At 46.6% G+C, this 23,107-nt stretch overlaps 1 protein-coding gene and 1 long non-coding RNA gene across 2 annotated transcripts; one reads left to right on the top strand and one right to left on the bottom strand.

The window, feature by feature from the left end:
• Positions 1-12,780: 12,780 nt before the first annotated feature.
• On the top strand, positions 12,781-13,764 carry LOC120683611. Its single transcript, XR_005678853.1, has 3 exons — positions 12,781-12,944; positions 13,054-13,200; positions 13,283-13,764. It is a non-coding gene; the product is annotated as an uncharacterized LOC120683611 (long non-coding RNA).
• Positions 13,765-16,031: 2,267 nt separating this feature from the next.
• Positions 16,032-22,208, bottom strand: LOC120683407 (probable receptor-like serine/threonine-protein kinase At5g57670). Its single transcript, XM_039965484.1, has 7 exons — positions 21,454-22,208; positions 21,089-21,346; positions 19,984-20,141; positions 19,823-19,902; positions 19,558-19,693; positions 19,311-19,460; positions 16,032-16,379 (listed from the first exon to the last, which is right to left on the bottom strand). Exons 1-7 carry the CDS (start codon positions 21,629-21,631, stop codon positions 16,176-16,178), a joined length of 1,164 nt encoding a protein of 387 aa, XP_039821418.1. The 5' UTR covers positions 21,632-22,208; the 3' UTR covers positions 16,032-16,175.
• Between the last annotated feature and the right edge of the window lie 899 nt (positions 22,209-23,107).

Raw genomic sequence — 23,107 nt, 5'->3', positions numbered from 1 at the left:
GCTTGCGGGGAGAGAAGGAAGGTGCCTGTGGGCTATATGGGCCGAGCCGCAAGCGCGTGCTTTCGTGTAGAAAAGAGGATTCTCTGGGCTTTGTGGGCCGATCCAAACTTCGTGACTCGTAATTTTCCTTTTGCGAGACACGGTCACAATTGGAATGTTTCTTTTCACAAAAAATGCAATATTGAGTTAAAAATGCAATATTTCATAAAGAAGAAAATTAAGTCAAATTAACCACCACAGGGTGAAAATGCAAGATATTTCAGAGTAACGGTCCAAGATTAGTTTTTTTTTCTACTACTAAAAATTTTGTAAGAGGGATGTTTTTTTCCATCGTCCATCTCCCCTGGTGTGATCCCTTCGCCCAGTTTTGGTTCAGCCACGAGCGTTCGCAGATCACTCGGGGAGCCATCTCAGCCGCTCTCGGACCCTCCCCCGACCCACCCGCACGTCCTCAGCCCGCCTCCTTCCCCCTCGCTCCGCCCTCCCCCTCTTCACGCCCCAACCGCCGCCGCGGCCCCTAAAGTCTTCACCCTCCTTTGGCCACCCTGCCTCTCCCCTCTCCATCCACGTCGCCTCGAGCGTTGGCCGGCGGCATCCCTACCACGCCCAGATCGACCAGCCACGTTGCATCGACACCGGCAGACCTGCGGCACGGCGGTACCTAAGCCATCGTCGCGGCGTTGATCCGCCCGCCGCCCTCTCCGATCTGCTCCACTAGTTCAAGCAAAGGCCACGTGACCGGCATCGATTTCCTCCACCATCGTCCCAGTCTGTCTCTTGCCTCCTGCCGATCTGCTCGACCTCCCCCATATACTGAAGGTTGTTGGCTGTCAGCATCGCCTCTCCCATCCTCTGTTGTATGTGACGAGCCTGGCCAACGCCCCTGACGGCTCGGTAGAATCTGGTCCAACCTACCCAGCCCAGAAGAGAGATTCTACCCGGCCCATGTTTGGTTATTCTCTTCTAGGAACTTCAAGGAGAGAATCTTGCATGCATGGAGTATTAAATGAAATATATTTGCAAAAATTCTTCACGGATGGATGTAACTTTTCACGATGATCTAATAACGATAATTAATTGATGATTGACTATAGTGATGCTACAATAACCATCCTCTAATCACGCAGTCAAAGGCCTCGTTTAATTCTTCATGATTCCTAGAAATTTCGAGAGGCGCTCGGCATGGTCTGCAGGACAACATTGAAAAGAAGTTTGCCTTGATGGAGAGTGTTGAAAAAAGGCAAGGCAACCTTCTAAAATATTCTACACTATGCAAGAGTAAGATATTTACCATGGAGTAGTCTAGATTTGGTAATAAAATAAATTAGCTAATATTGTAATATCTAGAAAATTTCTAGAATGTGGGACACTTGTCACAACCTCATGGTTCCCCCTTGTCCTATAAATAGAGCCCTCCTCTCTTGCCATGTCATTCAGTCCATAAGCATGAGACATGTTCGGATGGTAGGAATTGGTGCCATGTCATTCATTTCATGAGCATGAGCTCTGTTCGGATGGTAGGAATTGGCTGGGCTGGCTGATTTGATCAGCCCAGCCACGTAGGCACCACCACCAGCAGAACGACTGTTGTTCCTTCTGTCAAACGCCCAAAAGAGCTCGCTCCCTCTAAATGGCTGGTGGTGGACCGATCAGCTGCTGGTGACTGCTGGTGACCGTTGGATGGCTGGGCTGATGGTAGATGAGTGATGCTAGGAAGTAGTGAGAGGGTGAGTGATAGGCTAGCCACCTAAAAGTGTAAGTGCTCCTTATTGTTGTTACAATGAAGAGAGTCTTTGTTCTGGGTCTTCCTCCTTTTGCTTTCATCCTCATCAAAAATATTTTCCATAAAAACTTATGCTAAGAAAGTAAAAAAAATAAATAAAAAAGGTAAAGTGTAGAAATTATCAACTAGAAATTGTTATTATAAAAATATGTAAGGTGGTATACCTTAGGCCCACCAACTTTACTAAATTCCACCAATTTTATTCCTTTTACATTAGTGCTTCTTTTATGGAACCGGTATATGGTTTTCTGGATGACTTCTTCTTTTTTGTCCACTGTTGACTTAATTGTTGTCGCCGAAAGTTCTTCTATAGTATCATCTTTATTTTTTTGAAGCTCTACTTAATATATAGTAGAGTTTGTTGCCTCGAAACTGTTGAAGTAAATCAAAACAACTGTTTGCAATCCAGCTTAATAATAAAGGTTTCAATTCTTCATCGTCATATTTCCTAATAACATAAGGAAAAAATCTTTCAGATTGGGATACTGAATAACTAAAGAGTGATTAGAAATACAAACACAATTGTGTAACAAACAACTCTTTGAAAATTGTAGCACTAGACATAAGAAGTCAGTCTTAGAGATCATACAATTCAGAAGAGTCTACTGCATTGCTTGTTGATGGAATGCGGTTCAATTCATTAGACTTCCTTGCATTATCCAAAGCTTCCTGCGACAATAAGATCACATAGCACAATGAAAGAACATCCAATAGTTATGACAACACAGAGAGGTTACATAGTCAAGAGTTTTAAATGTATAGTGCAACTGCACAGTTTACCAAACAGAAATCGAACAACTTTTTAACTATATGTTCAATATGACACATTACATTTGGCAGAACTTGCTGTAGTTTTTTTAAGCAGCAATAAATGGCCATTATGGAATCTTATATTTTTAAATTCAAAAGCATTTTGAACTAGTACAAATGCAGGGCTGGTTGTCAGGTGCTAGCATAACATACTTCTATGTAAAGCCGTGACTTATCCTGTTCAAGAAATGATATCTCTGTTTCATCCTGAAATAGTCAACAGGCTAAATAAGAACCACATCCAGTGTAAACAGAATACATAAAAAGCCTCCAAATCCAATACTTACGATTTCTTTTGATCTGTGCAGATCTAGATTGGTTTCTTAAGTAGCTGTCACATTGAATATTCGAATGCCAATTCGAATGATCGGATGCCAAAATAATTAAAAATAATTGCATAAGTTGCAATTAGGGCTCTAGATGAATTAATTAAGTATAATTAATGCACAATTAGTAGATGATTATTGTAGCAATTAGTGGTCAAATTATGGACTAATTAGATTTAATAGATTCATCTCGTGATTAAATTAAGGTTTATAAAATTAGATGTGTAATAAATCTATGTTTAATCCTCCTAATTGATGTTTAAACATGCAATCTTATGACTTAAACTGAGGTGGTGTGGTCGTTCCATCTTGCAACATGCACGGCCACAGCATTCAAAGAAGCCAGTCCGACCCATCTAGCTGACGGCCCGATGAAATCTGATCCAGCACTGACCGACCAACAATTCACGTCCAACTATACCTAGCCCAGAAGAATAATACGTTTCCCTCCAGCGATTACAAACAAGGGCCCGGTGTACGGTGGGGCAGATCTGAACAGAACATTTTCCAGCCGCCGCTCACCCTCAGCCCCGTTTGTTTCCCTTGTGCTACTTGCGCTACAAAATGAATCTTGCATGCATGGAGTACTAAATGAAGTTTATTTGCAAAACATTTTCACAGATGGGTGCAACTATGCGCAAAGAATCTAATGATGGTAATTAATCAATGATTGGCTATAGTAATGCCATAGTAACCAACCTCTAATCATGTAGTTAAAGGTCTCATTAAATTCGTCTCGCGAAGTAGCGCAGGAAGAAAATATGAGTGACAAGAGAGACAAATTACATGGCATTTATGAGGGATTAGACATCAATACCTATATGGGGATGGAGCTCATTTTTAGTGCGTTCCATTCCACTCCCAATCGATGGCCGCCGGCAAGGTCTGCGGGGAGTGGGGGGTTGGCAGAACTGCCCGAATTAATCCGGCTCAAGTGCGCTAACCATCACCCTAAAGGTAATTCCAGCTAACACACACTTCAAACGGAGTAATCCGGCAGTGCTGTCGGGTAAAATCCCGAAGAATCCACTTATGCTTCGATTGAAACCCAAAACTTACATGAAACTCACACGAAGGTGAGCCCAGAGAGTACAACATTTCCCAAATTCTTACATTACAGAGTCTTAACTTAATTATTACAAACCAAGTTTGAAATCTCAGAAAAGTACTTGAAATGCAAAATTTAAATTAATTCAGAGTTCAACTGCAGCGGAAATAAAATGAGTTCAACTAAACGACGATATAAGATGTCACGATGAAGCCCGTACATGACATCACTCATTGTTATCACCATCGGCCGGAGTCGTGTCCCACTCCACCGACCAACCAGGAGGTAAAGTACACGGCCAAGTCAAGCTAGCTATCTGATCTTCAAACGTACTACTTGAAAACAAAGTTGAGCCATAAGCAAGGCTGAGTATACTAATACTCAGCAAGGCTTACCCGACTATGAATATACTTGGCCCACTACCTAGACATGCAAGGCTTTTGGCTGGAGGGCTTTGTTTCACCGAAAAGCAACTAAGAGTGAATCCTTAATTTCCAATTTTAGCTTCAAAATTCTAGTTCAATTGACCATTATAAGTGAGCATCTATCCAATAGCATACATGGTGGAAAATAATTATTTTTCATCATTCAACCATATTCATCATCCTCATTGTTCCACTTCTTACTCTATGTGGCAAAAGGGTTAAGCAGTCCCAATATCTGTGAGAGGCGGACGATTCGAATCGAATTTGTTAACCTGGCCAGGCAGACCTAAACACACGCATGGGAACCGAGTCCCCACGCAATATTTCTCCTTTCTTTCCGGCTCGTGGATCAGGGTCACCCCCTTCGACTACAAGAGCCCCACGCCACGGTCGACACCGGGTCGTGACCACGCTTGCACCCGCATGTGGCCGCATGAGAAACAACGTTCAAAGAGGGTGAGGGAAAAGTCCACTCCCCGGGCCGATCAGGTACTTAAGCTTACCGATTACCATATTTCTCGGCATGTGGTTAGTACGTTCAAATGCTTAACCACCACTACCACACACTGCGGCCTTAACATTTTTCACTAAACAGACGGAGCATCAACAAGTACCATAGCCCCGCCCATGGACCTTATGATTGCAGCATGTAGTAGACATTCAACTCCTATGAGCTCGCGAGTGACAGGAAATCACTCGACTTCTACCGAATCATTAGCATAGCTAACTAGCGACCTAAACCAACTAGTGTTCAAGCATAGGTACCTAGGATCATGCAACTAAGATTTCAATCAACTCCTGTAAACTTAAATGCACAAGTATATAGAAACAATAAGTTGCATAGAGTCAAAAGTAATAGGTCATGCTCCGGGGCTTGCCTTCCTGAGCGTAGCTAGCCTTGGGCTCTTTCGAAACTTGGTTCGGGTGTTCAGTGGCTTCAGTTAGATTCACTTGAGCTTCACGCTGCTCACTCTTGGACTCCGGCACCAGCTCGTACGTACCGTCAGCGAGAGTAGTCGAATCTACATGAATGCATATGCATGAGTTGTTGTGATGGTAACAAAACTTATATTAATCCACTGTAGGATTATAACCTAAGTAACCCAAGTTAAGTTGTAAAGCAAATCATCTACCAAATATTGGGGCAATCGTTTATAGAGTATTAATTATCGTGATTTAGTTCATAAAAGAACTTGGGTAATTTTCCAAAATGCCACTAATTCATTCCTAGTCATATAACATGTGCGAGCTAGGTATAAAGTGAAAGTGTAGTTAATTACATCCTCTGGTCATGAAATTTCCACACATGGTAAGAAACTTAATTAACATCCTACTGTAAGAATTTCAGCAAGTTTCATGTAGCAAAAAAACATGATAATTATTTTACACAGCCATTGCTAGAAACAAGATTAATTTGTATAAATCAAAACAGGTAAGTACTAGTACTGAAAATTTAACTAAGTGTTTATGATCCTATTCTGAGCCTACTGTAAATTTTTCAGATTTAAAGGAGCAGTACACTAGGCATGAAAAATGTAATAAAATAGAGCTACATGGAACAAAATTAATTTTCACAGCTAGTTCTACTTAGTTCTAGAGGTTCAAATTTATCCAAAATGATACAGTACTCAAATAACAGCTCTCATAAAAATATTAGATTTTTACATGCATAGGAACTATTTTCCTTGATTTAGTGTAAATATCCATTCTATTAATTAGTTGGAGTGGTTCCACTTATCTAGAAATTCTCAAAAAATTTATACAGTAACTAAACATCAATTGAAAGGTTTTGTAAAAGTTTCAGATCATGAAACAAAGTTAACCAGCAAGTACAAACAAAACTAATTAATCAAGACATAAAGCAAAATTTAAATAAACCTATAGTTTGGAGTGTCAAATGGACCTCAAATTTTTACAGAGTCCTACACTTGCAGTCTACAACAATCTGTCCAAAAATCAACTACAGATCATGGCTAGAACTTGAGATCTAAATAAAGGACTAATAAATTTGTATTTAATCTAGAACAAAAACTAGTGAGCAAATGAAAAAGTACATGTAATGAAAGTTGTAGATCTAGTAACAAGGAACTCAGAACAGTTGAATTTGCATTTTTTCGATTTTTCTATGGTTTATTATAGAATTTTTAAGTTCACTGTTTTGAAAACAAAAAGGTAAAGAACTTTTTGCACAGAGGCCCCTGAAAGAAGTGACTTCCTCGCAGATGTGCCCCTGGCCGGACTTTGGAGCAGGGGAGGCGGCGGCCGGCCAGATCCCGGCGAGTCCCGTCGCCGGCGGCGAGGGACGAGAGGGGGAGGGGCTAGAGGAGGGCGAGAGCTACCTCGGGGTGGTTTTATTGGGGTCGGAGGAGGCCGGGAAGGGGGGTCCCCCGCGGAGCAGTCGCTCCGGCGGCGGCGATTGGTGGTGGCGGCGGCGTTCCGGCGGAGGGGAGCGGCGGCGGCCTGGTCGAGGAGTACCAGTGGAAGGTGGGGAACGCGATTTGATGGTCGGTTGGGGTAAAGGAGGCACGGAGGGGAGAGCTCCACGGCGAGCTAGGTGGAGGCGGCGGCCATGGCGCGGCACCGGCGGTGGCGCCGGCGTTCTGGCTCGGTGGGGGCAAGGAGTGGGCGGTTTGGCGGCCCTGGGATGTGGAGTGGGTGGTGGTGAAGCCGCTCCGGGGTGGGCAGGGGTGGAGGCCGAGCGGAGGGGGCTCGACGGTGAGTTGGGGCGCACGGCGGCAATGGCGCCGGCGGGTGCTCCTGGGCGCAGGGGAAAGCTCGGCTCTGGTTTCTTTGGGCGTTAGAGTGGAGAGGAGAGGCGAGAGGGGGCTTTGTTGCGCAGCAAAAGGGGGAGGGAAGGCGCTGCAGCATTGAAGGCCGGCCCCGGGCAGCGGCTCGAGCAGGTGAAGGGGAGGGGCGCGGCGCTGGGAGCGGCATTGATGGCCAGCGGCGTCGCCACGACATTGTCGCCGAGCGCTCGTCGGGTGGTGGCGTGCGGAGGAGCAGAGGCTCAACAGCGATGCAGGCAGGGGCGCATCAAGGCGGTGCTATCATGCCGAAGGCAGCGAGCAGGCTTGCGTGCTGGGCGTGCTGGCCGCGGTGTGATTGGCTCTGCTCTCGGGAAGCAGGGAAGCAGAGCAGAGGAGGGAGAAAGGAGGGAGAGAGAGTTGACTTCGATTTTTCTCAAAATTTTCAATGGAAGCTCAAAAAAGTTTGAATACGAAAGTTGTTCAAAATTCAAAATCCTACAACTTTCATTTCAGGCACAAACTCATTTGAAGCCTAGTTAAAGAGTTAAATTTAAATTCTTGAGGAATGTACATTATTGCCCTATTCAAGTTTGAATTCAAAATTTTCTTCAATGATTGTATAGCAACTTGAAAAACTTTGAACACGAAAGTCGTTCATCATTTAAAACCCTACAATTTTGGTTTTAGGCAAAAGTTCATTTGAGGTATATTTTAGAAATTATTTTTAAAGCATATTTGTTTAAAGTTTGAAGGACAGTTTAAATGTTTGAAACTGTGGTTTGAAAGACTCGTCATTTCATGTGCAAAAATTTATTTTCTCCTTTTGACTTCAACTAAACTTTGGTTTGTCCTAACGTTAGTGAGATTCCTATTCAATTTCATATGCATACTTGTATTGGGTTAAAAAATTATTTAAGGTTTCTGACCTATGCATATATACACATAGACACACATACATACACATCTATTTCAACGCTTCTTGGTTAAGGATGCATGATTTGGTGCTAATGACCCTGGTTTAGCTAATTAAACACCTGGGGTGTCACAGGGGGGCGCTAGGGTTTCCCCCCTGGACGGTCACGGGAAAGAAGCGCCAGGCGAGGGGGGGCGAGCGACAGGCGCAGGGGAGGGGGGAACGATTGATTGTTTTTTTTCCCGTGAAGCGTTATGTGTAATCAGTGGCAAAAGTGGGTAATTTTACCCCAACTCCATGAGGATGTACATAAAAGGGGTTTTCGGAGCACCCCTTGAGGAGCTCTAGGAAAACATGGAGTTGGCCTCCAACTCCACATTTTTTTCGGAGTTGGAGTTTCTGGAGCTGGACGCGTTTGGCACGAAAAATTGATGGAGTTGCTGGAGTTCCTGGAGTTGAGCTCTGCCAAACAAGCCCTTAGTATCCTTAATTATCTCTATCTCTACTACTAAAAATTCAGTAAGAGAGACATTTTTTCCGTCGTCCGTCTCCCCTGGTGCGATCCCTTCGCCCAGTTTTGGTTCAGCCTCGAGCGGTCGCAGATCACTCGGGGAGCCATCTCAGCCGCTCTCAGACCCTCCCCCGACCCACCCGCACGCCCTCAGCCCGCCTCTTTCCACCTCGCTCCGCCCTCACCCTCTCCACGCCCCAGCTGCCGCCGCGGCCCCCAAAGTCTTCACCCTCCTTTGGCCGCCCCGCCTCTCCCCTCTCCATCCGCGTCGCCTCGAGCGTTGGCCGGCGGCATCCCCACCACGCCCAAATCGACCAGCCACCTCGCATCGACACCAGTAGACCCGCGGCACGGCGGTGCCTAAGCCGTCGCCGCGGCGTCGATCCGCCCGCCGCCCTCTCCGATATGCTCCACCAGTTCAAGCAAAGGCCACGTGACCGGCGTTGATTTCCTCCACCATCGTCCCAGTGTGTCCCTTGCCTACTGCCGATCTGCTCGACCTCCCCCATATACTAAAGGTTGTTGGCTGTCGGCATCGCCTGTCCCATCCTCTGCAACTAGCCCTTGGAATGGGTCGTGATCCTGCCCCAACCCTAATCCAGCCCTATCTAATTAAAATAGTTGGCCTGATCCTTATCCATCCCTTCAATAATTAGTTTTATCCTATCCGATCCCATCCTTTAAGTATTATCATCCTAGCCCAGCCCTGATCCTATATATGCTCATGGGCCAATCCATTTTCACTAAAAGACCACAACCCGCAGGCTGTCATTATGAATTCATTGATCGGAATGCTGAGGTCTTATGAATTAGGAGTAGCTGCTTGCCACATAACATGAGCTGAGGTCTTATTAATTCTCTTATGCACAGACACAAAGCACGTTCACTCTTGGAATGTTCAGAAACAACAAGTATGTATATATAACTAATAACCGAACATTGGAACCAACTTCTGGTACTAGGAACCAACTTCTGGTACTAGGAACGAACAAGTATGTTTTAGCATCCATTATTATTTGCCGGAGTCCTCCAACTGGTAATAGAATCATCAGAAGCACCCCAAGAATAATGCAGATCTAGTGAAAAAAAATGGAGAACAGAGGTTTATTTACTGTAGGAGGAAAGGTTAAGCAGAGAGGCATTCTATTGCTGAAAGAACGAAGATGCTGGATGGATGTATATAGTTAGTGCTTACCCAGTTGGTGAACCATGAGAGACTGAACATAGGCACCAGCCGTGACACCGAGGCACATCACAGATCCTAAACTGAAAATATTGAAGAAAAATGTGCAACCGAAATTCAACACAAGGCTAACATAACGCATGATGAACTTTGAACCGGCATTACTGACCTCATGCCCCTGAGGATTGATGTGGTAGATGCAGAAATTGTGGAGCAGCAAAGGCATGTCTTTATGGCACAACCATAAGGTTTTATGGTTGAAGGAAAGGAAAACCACGTTTGTTTGTTAAAGAAGTCATTGTATGGCTTGAAGCAATCGTTTCGATTCTTATGTTACTAGCCATGGTTTTGAAAGAAGTTCATATGATGCTTGTGTGTTTCAGCAGGTGCTTGCAGATGGCTCAAGGGTGTATTTGTTGCTTTATGTTGATGACATCCTTATTGCAGGAAAGAGTCGTTCTGCTATTGATGCAACAAAGGCTATGCTCAAGAGTGAGTTCGAGATGAAGGATTTGGGTGCAGCCAGGAGGTTGTTGGGTATGGATATTCATCGTGATAGATCTTTGGGCAGACTTTGGCTCTCACAAAATCAGTATATTGAGAAGGTTCTGCATCGGTTTCATATATCACAAGCGAAACCTGTTTCTACTCCTTTGGCTGCATATTTCAGGTTGTCTACTTCATCAGGGCTGGTTGATACTGAGGAGGAAAGGTACATGTCTACAGTTCTTATGCTTGTGTTGTTGGTAGTTTGATGTATGCTATGGTTTGCACACGTCCAGATATTGCACATGCAGTTAATGTTGTGAGCCGTTTTATGTCAAAGCCAAGAAAAGAACATTGGAACGCAGTACAATGGATCCTAAGGTATCTTAGAGGCACAAGCAAATTTGGTTTGATGTTTGATCAAAGGGCAGAAAATCCGGGACAAATAGTTGGTTATTCTGATTCTGATTTTGCTAGGGATCTTGATGAAAGGCGCTCCCTCATTGGTTATGTATTTCAGCTTTGTGGGTCTTGTGTTCGCTGGAGGGCAACCTTGCAGCATACAGTTGCTTTATCTACCACAGAAGCTGAGTTTATGTCTTTGACTGAGGCAGTGAAGGAGGCTATTTGTTTGCATGGTTTTCTTGGTGATTTGGGCATTGAGCAGGTTGATCGTGTTGTCTTTTGTGATAGTCAAAGTGCGATTCACCTTGCAAAAGATGAAAAGTTTCATGAGAGAACCAAGCATATTAATTTGCGCAATTTCTTTATTCGGCTTCATGTGAAAAAGAAAGCTTTGTATGTTGAGAAAATTGGCACAAAAGACAACCCGACTGATATGTTAACCAAGGTGGTTCTGAAGGCCAAGTTTGAGCATTGCTTGAACTTGGTTGGTATTCGTTCTTCCCCGAGTTAGCTCCCAAGTGGAGCATTGGTGGCGGTGAGTTGGTACATGTTGATTTGTTCACTTGAAGATGAAGCATTTTGAAGATTAAACTTTTGGCATCAAGAACTTGATGTGTTTGCTCTATGGTTCATTTGTCGCTGAGGTGGAGAATTGTGATGTGCAACTCCTAATTTCACCAATTTGGAAGTCCATTAGCTCATTTGTTAAGAAAGACAAAGCCTACATATGTTGTGTACTAATATTAGGGCTGTTTGCAATATTCTAGAGCTCCAAGGGCTATTCTGAAAATCTGCCTTTAAAGGCCTCTTCCCCAACTCGGAATTGTACTGAGAGTTGTGCTCTCCCCCTTTGGAGAGACCTAGGGTTAGGGAGAGGAGAGGAGAGGAGAGGAGAGGAGAGGTTTAGATCCACCAAATTCATCCAATAGAAAGTGAAATCCGTGGGAGATTTGGAGCCTCCTCATCCTTGTTGGCTCCCACCTCTTGTATTGCTTCATCTCATAGTGATTTGCCTCGCCGTCACCTGTGGTTTTTTCCCGCAAAGGGGATTCCACGTAAATCTGATTGTCCACTCTTTATTCGGTATTTTTCCTTGCTATTTGTGTTGGTTAAGTCACCATCTTGCTTGCTATTGATCCATACCCCAAGTGGTTGCTTGTATGGATGAGTTGGCATGAGAGACATATGTGTTCTTTGGTATGTTGATTTGAGATGATTGGATTGATGTTCTATTGAGCTATTGCTGAGTATTTTTGTTGGTTGATGCATTGGATAACTTGTGCTTGCAAGATTTGAAGCTATATGCTGTTTTAGTTCCTGCACACAAGGTCCTCGGTGAAATGCTTGTGACAAATTACCTTGTTGTTTTGATTATTCCGCTGCTCCATTGTTATCACAAGTATTCTATTGCCATATGATCAACTGCTTGAGACAAATTGAAAAGAATTTTCAAACTGTTACTAAAGGGATTAACAAGTAAATCCTTTTGTTTAACAAGATCTTTAGCAGTGAACTTGTAGATGCTGCAATCTATCTGTTTTGGTAAAGGGTGACCTGCAAATTCTTCTCATGTTATTTTTGAAGCAATAATTTTTATTGATTTGGGTGTATGATGTTTGTTGATCGTATCTTAATTGTGAACCCGTAGCATAATAATTTGATCTGGTTACTTTGATCAACACGAGACACTTAATAGAGTTATTTTATCTTGTGCTATAATTCTTTTTTGCTGCCCGTAGCAATGCACGGGCACGAACCTAGTAATATAAAGGGAAAATTCGATTCATGCCACCACAACTCCGTGAAATTGGGTGTCATGTTGAAAATCATGCCACTTAATGGCATGATTTTCAACATAAGATCCAATTTCAAGAAATTAGAGTGGCATGGATCCAACTGACCCATTGAAAAACTGCATCATGCCTAGTTGTGGTGTTGTTTCTGCAACTCGTATCACAATTCACAAATCGAAGTCATAGGGTGTGGAATATTGGAATGAACGACTCAACACATTCCTTTTGAGCATGCTGTCGAGACATAACCTCAGCCTGCAGCCATCGCTGCATCTCTGTTATTAGCATAGAAAATGTCAATCATTCGTCGTCAATGACTGACTCTGCTTGGTTCCCAGTCCATGCCCCCCCCCTGCGTGCGTTGAGCGCCCATGTGTTACAGCTAATCCCAATGGTAAGGAACAATGCACGTACCCGCTGGTCAGTTAATAAACTGGCGGTGTCTTATCTGATGAAGAATCATTTCACGCGTGCTGAATTGCTGATCACCGACAGGATCAGTTAACTGGATACGGTACGTTGCATGGTCGATCCGGTTGCGTTTTGTCGTTCTGCAGTGCAGGATGTATGCACTGAACTTTATGTTATCTTTGGTGTGATTCGTTACATGTTCTGTTTAGCAGGAAGCTTTATTAATTTACTTGAAAAAAAAACATCTGAAGACTGGAAGTGCGTGAACAAAACGCTCGGGAATCTTTCATGTCCGTGCTTGATACAAGTATTAGAGTACTCTAATAGCTCTGGACTTCGTCGCGGCCGGCCAATCTGAGGTTTGTTTGTTTTACACTTTTTATCAAACTCAAAGCGAGCTGCCATGCCCTCTGATTGTTCATTTCGTCACCATGCATGCAGCTTCAGAGAACTGATCTGAAGTCTGCCCCTCCTAAAACATGAGCTTCTTCAACCAGGAGAATAGTCATATCGTGTTGCAAGCAGTATCGGATCCAAAGATTTCATCCTGTATAAGCAGTTTAATTGGGAATTCAGCTACTCATCAGTAATAAATACATTTATTGTCTTTCACTTGCTTTTCCGCCCCAAGCGAAGAAATAGGCCAATTTCTGAAGACCCAGCAGACAGGTCAGAGTCCATTACATAAACAAACCTATCGAGAAAGAATAAGAATCCATCAGCAGTAATATCTGTTGTGCTAGCAGGTAGCCTAGCAGTCAGCCAGTACAATAGCAGTGCCCCATTCAGCTTAGGCCCCGGCAGTGGCGGAGCTAGGATTAATTCCTAGGGGGGCATTTTACCTTGTGACAATCAACATGTACACAAATGTGTGTGCTACTTGTCCTTTTATATAAGTTGTGCTCTATAAGTGTTCCAGTTTATCATTTGTGTTGAAAAAATAGGATAACATCAAAATTTTGCTGCATCAATTTTGCATCAAAACCTAAGCAACATGCCCTTTTGCAAACAAATCCACTCACAGCACGTCGGCACCAACAAAAAAAAATGCAAATGGATAGTGCCACTCCGATCATATATAGTGCTAAATAAGTAATCGGCCAATTGATCAGCCTCTAATCGCCTGCAAATCTTTGCGGCAAGGGGGCCACGGCCCAGGTTGGCCGAGCTGTAGCTCCGCCAGTGGGCCCCGGTGCATATACACCGCTGTCTGTCCTTCAACTAACCTCTAGCATGCAACAGTTTCTTGTGCAACTCTGTTTTTTTGGACCATTCTGCCACAGTCAACAACTGTTCATGGTGTTGGATCCAGCATGCCAGTGGCTGCGACTACATGTATGTACGCTCACGGGCGAGAGCAAGGCTGCGTTGGCCATTAGTTCAGTACCCGACTATTGCGGCTATTAGTTCAGTACCCGACTGGCTCAATTTTTTATGATCAGTGTACTGTGCACTGTGCATCAAATTCCCATGTGCTCAATTCATCGAAGTGATCATGTGAAACGATGATCTTGGAGACTTGGACTGTAACCTACGTTAAGAAGCCATGCGCCCCGTACGTGCATGTACACGCATGGTACACACACTACCCAGTGCTACACATCAGTACGTATGATTCATCACTACCAACTGTTTAAGACAGGCTGGTCCTGGTAACAACGGTATAATTGGACCTGACAGTACTGGTGCCTTGGACCGTTAGCTACGGCGCCGTTGATCATGGCCAAGGTCCCAAGGAGCACCAGCCGGCCAGCACCCAGAGGCCAGAGCGCAGGCCAATGAGCACTGCGTCTTCTGCATCATGGCAACGTTGGGTGTTGGAAGAGCGAGGACCATCCAGACTACAGAGAGCCCGCTGTTCAGTTCGATCCACGGTCTGACGAAATGTGTTGTCTGCGCATCAGTACATCCGCGTGTGCCCAGGCAGATGCAGCTGTTTCCCTGTTCATGCTTCATTGGAGGAGGCTTGCATGGGCATGGCAGCGTCTGCAGCTCGCACGTAGCCGATGGCCCTTCGCTGCCTTCACGCGGCGTATGCTTTCGTCCTTGGTGCGCTGCTTGGCCATTGACGCGGTGCGTGTTCGATGACCGATCGCTATCGGTGGAGTGCTCGATCTGGTGCTGGTCCTCGGCTCCTGTTAGTGTGCTACAGTGTGGGAGAAGTTTTTGCTTGTAGATCTGGGCGGTCGGAGCTGCTGGCAACGAATGAGTGGTCTAGGTTAGCAGCGATTCGATCATCATGCAGCGGGCCAGCAGGGCGGCAGGCAAGTCCGTGCAAGAAATGGGATCGTGCTGCAGCTAGGAAAGCATTTTTTTTTTGGGTGGACCTAAGGTGCCAGTATGGCGTATTTTGTATATATGTACATCAACAAGCGAATTATGTTTTTTTTACTCGAAAAAAAACAAGCGAATTATGTGTTGTTGTTGTTATAATGGTGGCTTCGATTTGATCAGAAGTACGCCGCCATAGCCTGATATAACTGATGGTTAGATGTCCCTGATGAAGTGGACAAACTGACGGTTAGAGAACAGCATTAACAGTAGACTAGTAGTTTTTTGAGGGAATAACAGTAGACTAGTAGTTACACAACTTTTTTTCAAAATAAAAGGATAAGTTTCACCGATCTGGCCGGTTTCAGACTCAGTCATGCTATCTGGCGACCATCTTCTCACTGCGAGTACACACCCCACGACTGAAAAAAGAAAATGACCTCTTGTCTGACAGAGCGGTTTTGCTTGATCTTGTCTGAGTTTTGCTCAATGATCGATTTTTCAGCTCACTGATCGCCTCACTGCCTGGCAGGTCGCGCCCCTGAACAGCGGAGCAGTAGGGTAGGGGCCGCCCCAACTGCACTTGAGCAAGCTAACCAACAGGTTCAGAGCCGTAACCCACCTGACCAGCCTGCCGAGCATGTGGATGCTAGCCAGCTCGTGGCCAAACTGCTGCTGCCTGCTGCAGTGCAGGGGCTCTCTGCATCATCCATAACTCGCCCACAGAAAGCCGCGAGCCAACGACAGTTTCAGGTTAGTTGGGGACGCGCGGCCTTGCCCGATGCCCGGCATGCCAAACTGTCAACAGATTTGGCCAGAAACCAGCTTGCATCAGTCACTGTCAGACTCTGATCAGATCGGCTCCTGGAGTTTAAGGCGGCTTATTATGGGGAAGATTCCTGCTGGGATGGAGACACCGAAACTGAAAACCATGGGCCTGAATCTTCTTTTTTTGTTTTTTTTTCGATTACTATTCTCTAGGGGCGGTGTATGTACATACTGATATGATCGCAAGGATCGTACCCGCTTGATTAATCTACTGACAGATGCAAATATTTTGGGGCTAATCATTGGGGTGGATGCTGCAGGCCGACGAGGAGATCGAGGGGGAGTCAGATTCATCGTCGTAGTTGTCATAGTCGTCGTCGTCGTCGTCTTCATCGAAATCATCGAGATCGTCGAAATCCCACAACTCGTCTTGCTCCTCTTTCTCGGGCATCTGCCATTGATCTTGAGAAATCTCACCGGACTCTAATAACTCCAGTACCTGCCCATGGCCATGTGAATCCAGTCAGTCACTCAATTAAGTACCAGTAATTGCAAATTAATAAAGAGCACTGGCACTGCAATTGACCGGTCTTTGGAGTAACCTCTGACAAGTGCAGCAAGCTACTGCTACAGTGCATTAGATTTTACAGAGCAGCACTGAACACTGCTTGGTTGCCTGCTTAATTTCAGATTAGTACAATGGATATGATTTTAGAGCAAATTCGTTAATTAAACTTACATAAGGCACATTGAACAGCTCAATCATATTGATGTACTATCTACACACTGCTGAGCACTGTCTATAGCCAGCTTCTGAAGCAAAGCATCTACCTGATAGTAGCAACGAGCGTACCAGCATGCGGCAGAGCGATTGTTTATGTGCTGATGGCACAATGAGTTGAGTAAAGAAATGCATGATTAAACTTTGATTAGGGTAGACTTTTGGTCTTTTATATAGCTGTTGCGGTGGCATGTTTTGTACGTTTGCCCCAAGGTTTGTGTTCTTGAGCTGTCCTGTGTCCCACACTTCACCACGCCCTTGGGTTTCCCGTGAATCAAATCAAATGGAGAGGAAAGAAAGGGTTGGGGAGAAGGTAGGAGGCAACAGAGCATCCTATGCCCCATTCCACAACCAAGAAACCGGCCATGCTTCAGATGTGGCCAAGACCTTGTCTGCTTCTAAAGTTTCTAGTAAGATAGTAGGGGTTCCTATGTCCTACTCCTAATATTCATTTCTTCAGGCAGAAAAACAATAGTATGTTTTTTTTGTATGCTTCAGAAGTTTAATATCTAGTTCAAAATTTGAAGAAATACTTATGGGAAAGTTGGGAAACATTATTCATACAAGTTCGATACCGATATGTATTGATGATGTGATGAAGCCCCCTTCCTATAAGTTCAGCTCAGTTGATATATGCATATGATTTTGAGATGATTGTTATGTTTCTGCATTGTACTATACATTACATGTATGTGAGCGTCCACACACAATACAACAATACGCTGTGGGATCCTAGTGAAGCAGAATCGGTTAGCTCCACATTAAAAATTTAGACCTCACCATACTGTGATAGATGAAGACAAGCTCTATGCAATCAGGTTGGGTGCAGTGTTACTGGCCAACTGGTCGGTAGATGCCAGTGTGCTAAACAAGAAGCAAGGCATGCCGTCACAACAGACACGGCACAGCGTGGCAGTATTTAACAACCGTAGCAGCCAAGTGGATGATACAGACATACCACTAAGTATATGATGCTGGTCTTTAGGCTGCTCTCAGATGTCTGGTTGGATGAAGCATTCACGGATAATCTGGTTTAATAAGCTCAAACAGACTAGGCAGAATTATGTCCAACTGAGATAGCTACCTCTCACCAGACTAATGTTTTAGAGTGTATGACTGAACCTGAACCATTACCTCATCTGATTGAATAACTTCCAATTCATGCTATATAAAAACATAGCGGTGTTTCTCAGGCCACATACTCGGAACATTTTCTGTTAACCTCTTCTCTGTGCCGCTGTTCATCTGATTAATTATACATGGTAGTACTATGATAGAGCTGTTGGACCTAACTGTTAGCATTTCGGTTTTGCTAGAAGTGAGATAAAAAAAAACTCCTACAAAAACCTAGGCCACAAAATTCTATAAAAAAAGATGAATTATTTATCTTTTTCCGTTGTATGATTAACACTCCACTTGAAGAAACCTACTAAAGTTATTGCCAATTTCAGTGCAATGCTCATTGTTCTTTATTGAAACCCAGAGAGATCCAATGCTGGGGTTACCAGAACGAGCAACAAATCGATTAGACCACCAAATGGGCCGCCCGGGAATTAAAGATATCCCTGCCTTTTGTCCTCTGTGATGATGGTTGGAGAATTTGAATTTTCAAAAGACGAGAAAAAGGAGATGATGGTTGGGGATTTTCTTGGTGGTGGACCCAGGCGTTGCAACGACCGGGATGCTACCGCTCTGTCAGTCAGAACCACCCTAACATTCCTAAGCGCGAACGAGCTGATAGCTCGGTGGTGAGCGCTAGCGGTGGCCAGCCCGCCCACCGGGGTTCCATTCCCGTCGGGAGCAACCCCGGTGTCGCACGGGGGTATTTCCCCAGAGGGGACCGGGCTGGTGTATGTGTGTGTTGCCCGGTAGGCGCGTTCCGAGACTTCTCTGACAGCCTCATTTGTGTCTGAGCGTGCGGTCAGTATAGGTGCCCATTCGAGTTCTTAAATGATTCCCCAGTACTCCTGGGTGCTTTAAAAAAAAACATTCCTAAGCTAGGGCATTGTACACTCTAGAACAATTAGGTCACCCGCTGTCGAAAGCTACTATCTGCACTGCTTGGATTACAATTTTTTCTCTTTTTTCTCTTTCGGAACGAAAGATTACCGTACATTTTTTGCTTTCTGTGATCGGAAGTCTATTTAGGCCGTGTTTAGTTCGTGAGGCCTGTAAATGCAAAAAAAATTTGCGTCGGAATCTTCCCAATTTGAAGTAGTAAATGAAGTCTATTTACAAAACTTTTTGCATTGATGGGTTGTAAATCGCGAGACGAATCTAATGATGCTAATTAATCCATGATTAATCAATAATTAGCGGCTGGTACTGTAGCATCACTGTTGCAAATCATGAATTAAGTAGGCTCATTAGATTCGTCTCGCGATTTACAACCCAACCATGCAAAAAAATTTATAAATAGACTTCATTTAGTACTTCAAATTAGCAAGATTCATTTTCACTTTAATGCGTTTATGACTTTTTTGCGTTTACGGGTGTGAACTAAACAGACCCTTACATTGTAAATTAGACATGGCGAATTCTTTTTTTTTGCGAGGTAGAAATGGTGAATTCTGAAGTGTACTATGTGTAGTGTAGGTTTGCATTCAGGACACAGCATGTGCAGAGAAAGTTGTCTGTTTCCGTACACACCTGTGTCATGGTCGGGCGCCACGCCGCGGCGGCCCTGACGCAGAGCGACGCGACGAACATGAGCCGCCTCAGCTGCCCGGCGTCGTAGCCGTCGCCGAGGCGCGGGTCGACGAGCCCTTGCACGACGCCGTCGCTCAGGTAAGGCTTGGCCTGCACGTGTTTCCGACCCAGAATTAGCCCGGCGGCTCGCTACAGACGGTGGCCGGCGGTCGGCGGCGGTGTCAGAGAACCAGTTGGAGGAACTCACCCACGCAATGAGGCTCTTGTGGGAGCCGTCCACCGGCTTCCGGCCGGAGATGAGCTCGAGGAGGAAGACGCCGAAGGCGAACACGTCCGTCTTCTCGTCCACGATGCCGTGCGTGAAGTACTCGGGCGCCAGGCACCTGTCAACGCGTACAGATTAGGAGCCGCGACGCCATGCCCATCGTGTCAGCGTCATCGCCCAGTTTCACTCGCAAAGTCCAAGGAAACGGGGTACTTGAGTGGAAGAAAGAAAGAAAAGCTTGGCTCACCCGAACGTTCCCTCGATGGGCGCGATGGCGTGGTGCGTCCACTCCGACGGCAGCCACCGGGCGAGGCCGAAGTCCGAAATCTGACCGCGTCAGAGAACCGGAGTTAGCCATGGCGTCGACGGACGAAAGCAGAGTTGGCGAGGAGGAGGAGACCACCACACCTGAGGCTCGTAGTCGGCGGTGAGGAGGATGTTGGACGCCTTGATGTCGCGGTGGATGATCCGCCGCGCGCAGCCCTTGTGGAGGTAGCGCAGGCCGCGCGCCGTGCCGGCCGCGATCCCGTGCCGCTGCTTCCACGACATCACCGGCAGCTTCAAGTCTGCGATTTCCAACCGATCGTGAGCTCACGGCATCCAGTGGCGGAGCCAGAAATTCATGACTGGGTATGCCATATGTAAAAAAAATCAAAATCAAATACGAAATATAATGGACAAAAAGTTATAATAATAATAATAATAACAAATTCACAATAGTGATCCAAGTATAAGTTGTAAATATGAATAATTAAATAATAATATAAAATAGTGGTCCGAGTAGGGCCACCGGTCGAAGAAGGGTCGCAGAAGGTGCGCCGCTTGCTGGCATCTTGGGCGCCACTGCAAGGCCGACAGTGCCCAGTGCCCCAACGGGCCGGTGGTCAGCACCTTCCGTCCTTCGCAACTCGCGTTAGGAGGAGAGGACATGAGTCATGAGTGATAGCTGATGGGGTTAAGGACCGAGGTCACGAGGCTGTCAGGTTGCCGGAGTGGGGGGAGGAGCCCCTGAGCGGGGAGCCACCGTCTCACTGAACGCTAAATGGATGGGATACTGAGGTCAGGCCATCAGGGGCGGACGCGACACACAGAGCAAGACTCTCTATATCTTTCTTCGTAGCTAGGAATAGAGATTTTGATGGAAAAAATATCCTCCAACAGCTTCTCAAAGTGGTTATCCAAATGTAGCCATCCTCCATTCCGCGTTTCTCGCTAGTCAAAGATAGATAATGGAAATAACTTTCTAGAGTGTACACAAGATATAGAAAAACTTTTAGAGAGTGAAAACATATAAAATACGATTTTTGTGCAGAAGACTATCCAAATAATAATTTAGAGAGTGTAATTTAGAAAGACTCTTAGAGATACTTTAAATCTGTGTATATTTATTAGTATTTTCTCCCAAATCTTGGGTATGCCAAGGAATATAGGGGCATACCCTAGCTCCGCCCATGACGGCATCGGCAATGGTTGCAAAGCAGAGCACGCCACAGTAGGGGAGGACTTGACTTGCCGTGGAGGTTGGCGGAGACGGAGCCGCGGGTGGAGAACTCGAAGACGAGGTGGAGGCCGCGGTCGACGCAGCAGCCGAGGAGCGCGCACACGTTGGGGTGGCGGACGTGGCCCACCGTGCCCAGCTCCGTGAGGAAGTCCTTCTCCTTCTTCTCGTCCGCCGCGGCCGTCGGCGCCAGGCGCTTCACGGCGACGGCGCTCCCGTCGTCCAGGACGCCGCGGTACACCTCGCCGTACCCGCCTTTCCCCACCATGTTGTCTGCGGCGCAATCGCGCAAATTCCACGGGGCAGCGCGTGTCAAAGTCGAAGGCAATGCCGATGGAATTGAAACGCCCGCGACAGCATGGATTAGCCTTTGTCTTTACCTTGGTGGAAGCCATCGGTGGCCTGGTGGAGCTCGTCGTAGGAGAAGCACCTCCACGTGGGCTTGTACGGCGGCGGCGGCGGTTCGGCGTCGACGCACTCCTCGGCGGACTCGTCCGCGTTGCTCCGGCGGCCGAGGGACAGGAGCCGCTTCAGGCTCCGGCTCCTGAGGTAGTTCATCTTCGCTCACCGCTTCAGGCTCCGGCCGAGGAACCAGAGGGAGAAGAAACGCCCAGGCAGAAGGAAACAACGAGCTCAGCAGAGCAACTCCATGAGCATGAATGGCTGATGAATCCCCCTCCCCTCTCGTGTGTGAGCGACACGCACGCAGCTGTCGTACTGAAACCGGCGTGCGCGAGCACGTACGAGTAACAGTGACGAGCGCGGGGGGGTTGAAGTAGTGGGAGGTTTCTCAGTCAAGACTCGAGAGAGGGGGCATTCAATGGCGCAGCTCAAGCCAATGGAGGAAGAGCTCTCTGCTTCCACTGTGCAGGGCCGCATTGAATTGGACGCCGAGCAGCGAGGGAAGGAGAGGGAGAGTAACTGCCGGTGGCGTGTCCGCGCACGCCGCGCTGCCGAGCCGCCCTCAACTGCACGAGCGAGAGAGGATGGTGCGAGAGGAGACGGTGCGTGTCACTATCGATGCCAGTCACAGCGAGGAGAGACGCGAGGGGGAACAGCGCGAGCGAACGGAGGCGGGCGCGTGAGGGGAGGGACATGCAGCCAGACAGGGGAGCGACGGAGGAGCCGTCGCCTTGGCCGCGGCCGCTTCCTTTTTATGCGTGTCAAGGATATAAGGGTATAATGATAAATGTACTAGTAGTTTAGAGTTTGGTTGCCTCTCCTCTTGTATTCTATATAGCAGATATGTCTCCTTCCCTTCTACGCCGCCGTCGCGGCCCCTCCACTGCCGCGGTGCATATCCGCCCGGCGCGGATCGACCGCCGCGCCCGCTCGTCGTTGGGCGTGGGGAACTGGGAGATCCGTCGCCGCTCCGCCAGTCGTGGATGGCCCGCCCGCCCGTCGCGGCCTCCCCGCGAGAGCGGCCCACCACCGCCCGTCCGCACCCATCGCCGCCGGCCCGTCCTCCTCTTCACCGCCCGTCCCCGCCGGCTCGTCCTCGCGTCACCGCCCGCATCCTCCGCTGGCCGTCTTCGTCCTCATCGCGGGCCCGTCCACCTCCACCCCACCTGTCTTCGTTGCCGCCCCATCCGCCTGTTGCGGACCGTCCGCGACGTCGCGGCCTGCTGTCGCCCGTTCCGCCCGTCATCGAGGCTGAGGGAGGTGTGCGGCTGTGTACTGCTCAGCCTCTGCCCTCTGCCCTGTTTTGCTGGTGCTCCGGCTACTCTGTTCTACAGCTGGATCCAGGTCGCCCGCATTTTATGCTAGCCATCTTTTGTCGCTGCTGCTATCTGTTTGTTGTTGCTGCTGCTATCTACTATATCAAGTTATTTTCGTTTGTCTCATGTTCTATCAGTATCAATCCAAGTCCACATATATTTCTTCAGTTCATCGAAGCCGTACGTGTCCACAATTCAGTCAATCAGCCAATTTCTTCTTTGTTTTATGATTACCTGAGTCCTGTTGATTTAGCTAATCTCGTCATCGTCATTGTGGTGCGACAATGCCGTCTTGGTCCCTTTCGGAGCCGTCTTG

Source organism: Panicum virgatum, chromosome 7N (assembly GCF_016808335.1).
Source record: "Panicum virgatum strain AP13 chromosome 7N, P.virgatum_v5, whole genome shotgun sequence".
Lineage (NCBI taxonomy): Eukaryota > Viridiplantae > Streptophyta > Magnoliopsida > Poales > Poaceae > Panicum > Panicum virgatum.
This window is presented reverse-complemented; position numbering and strand designations above follow the sequence as displayed.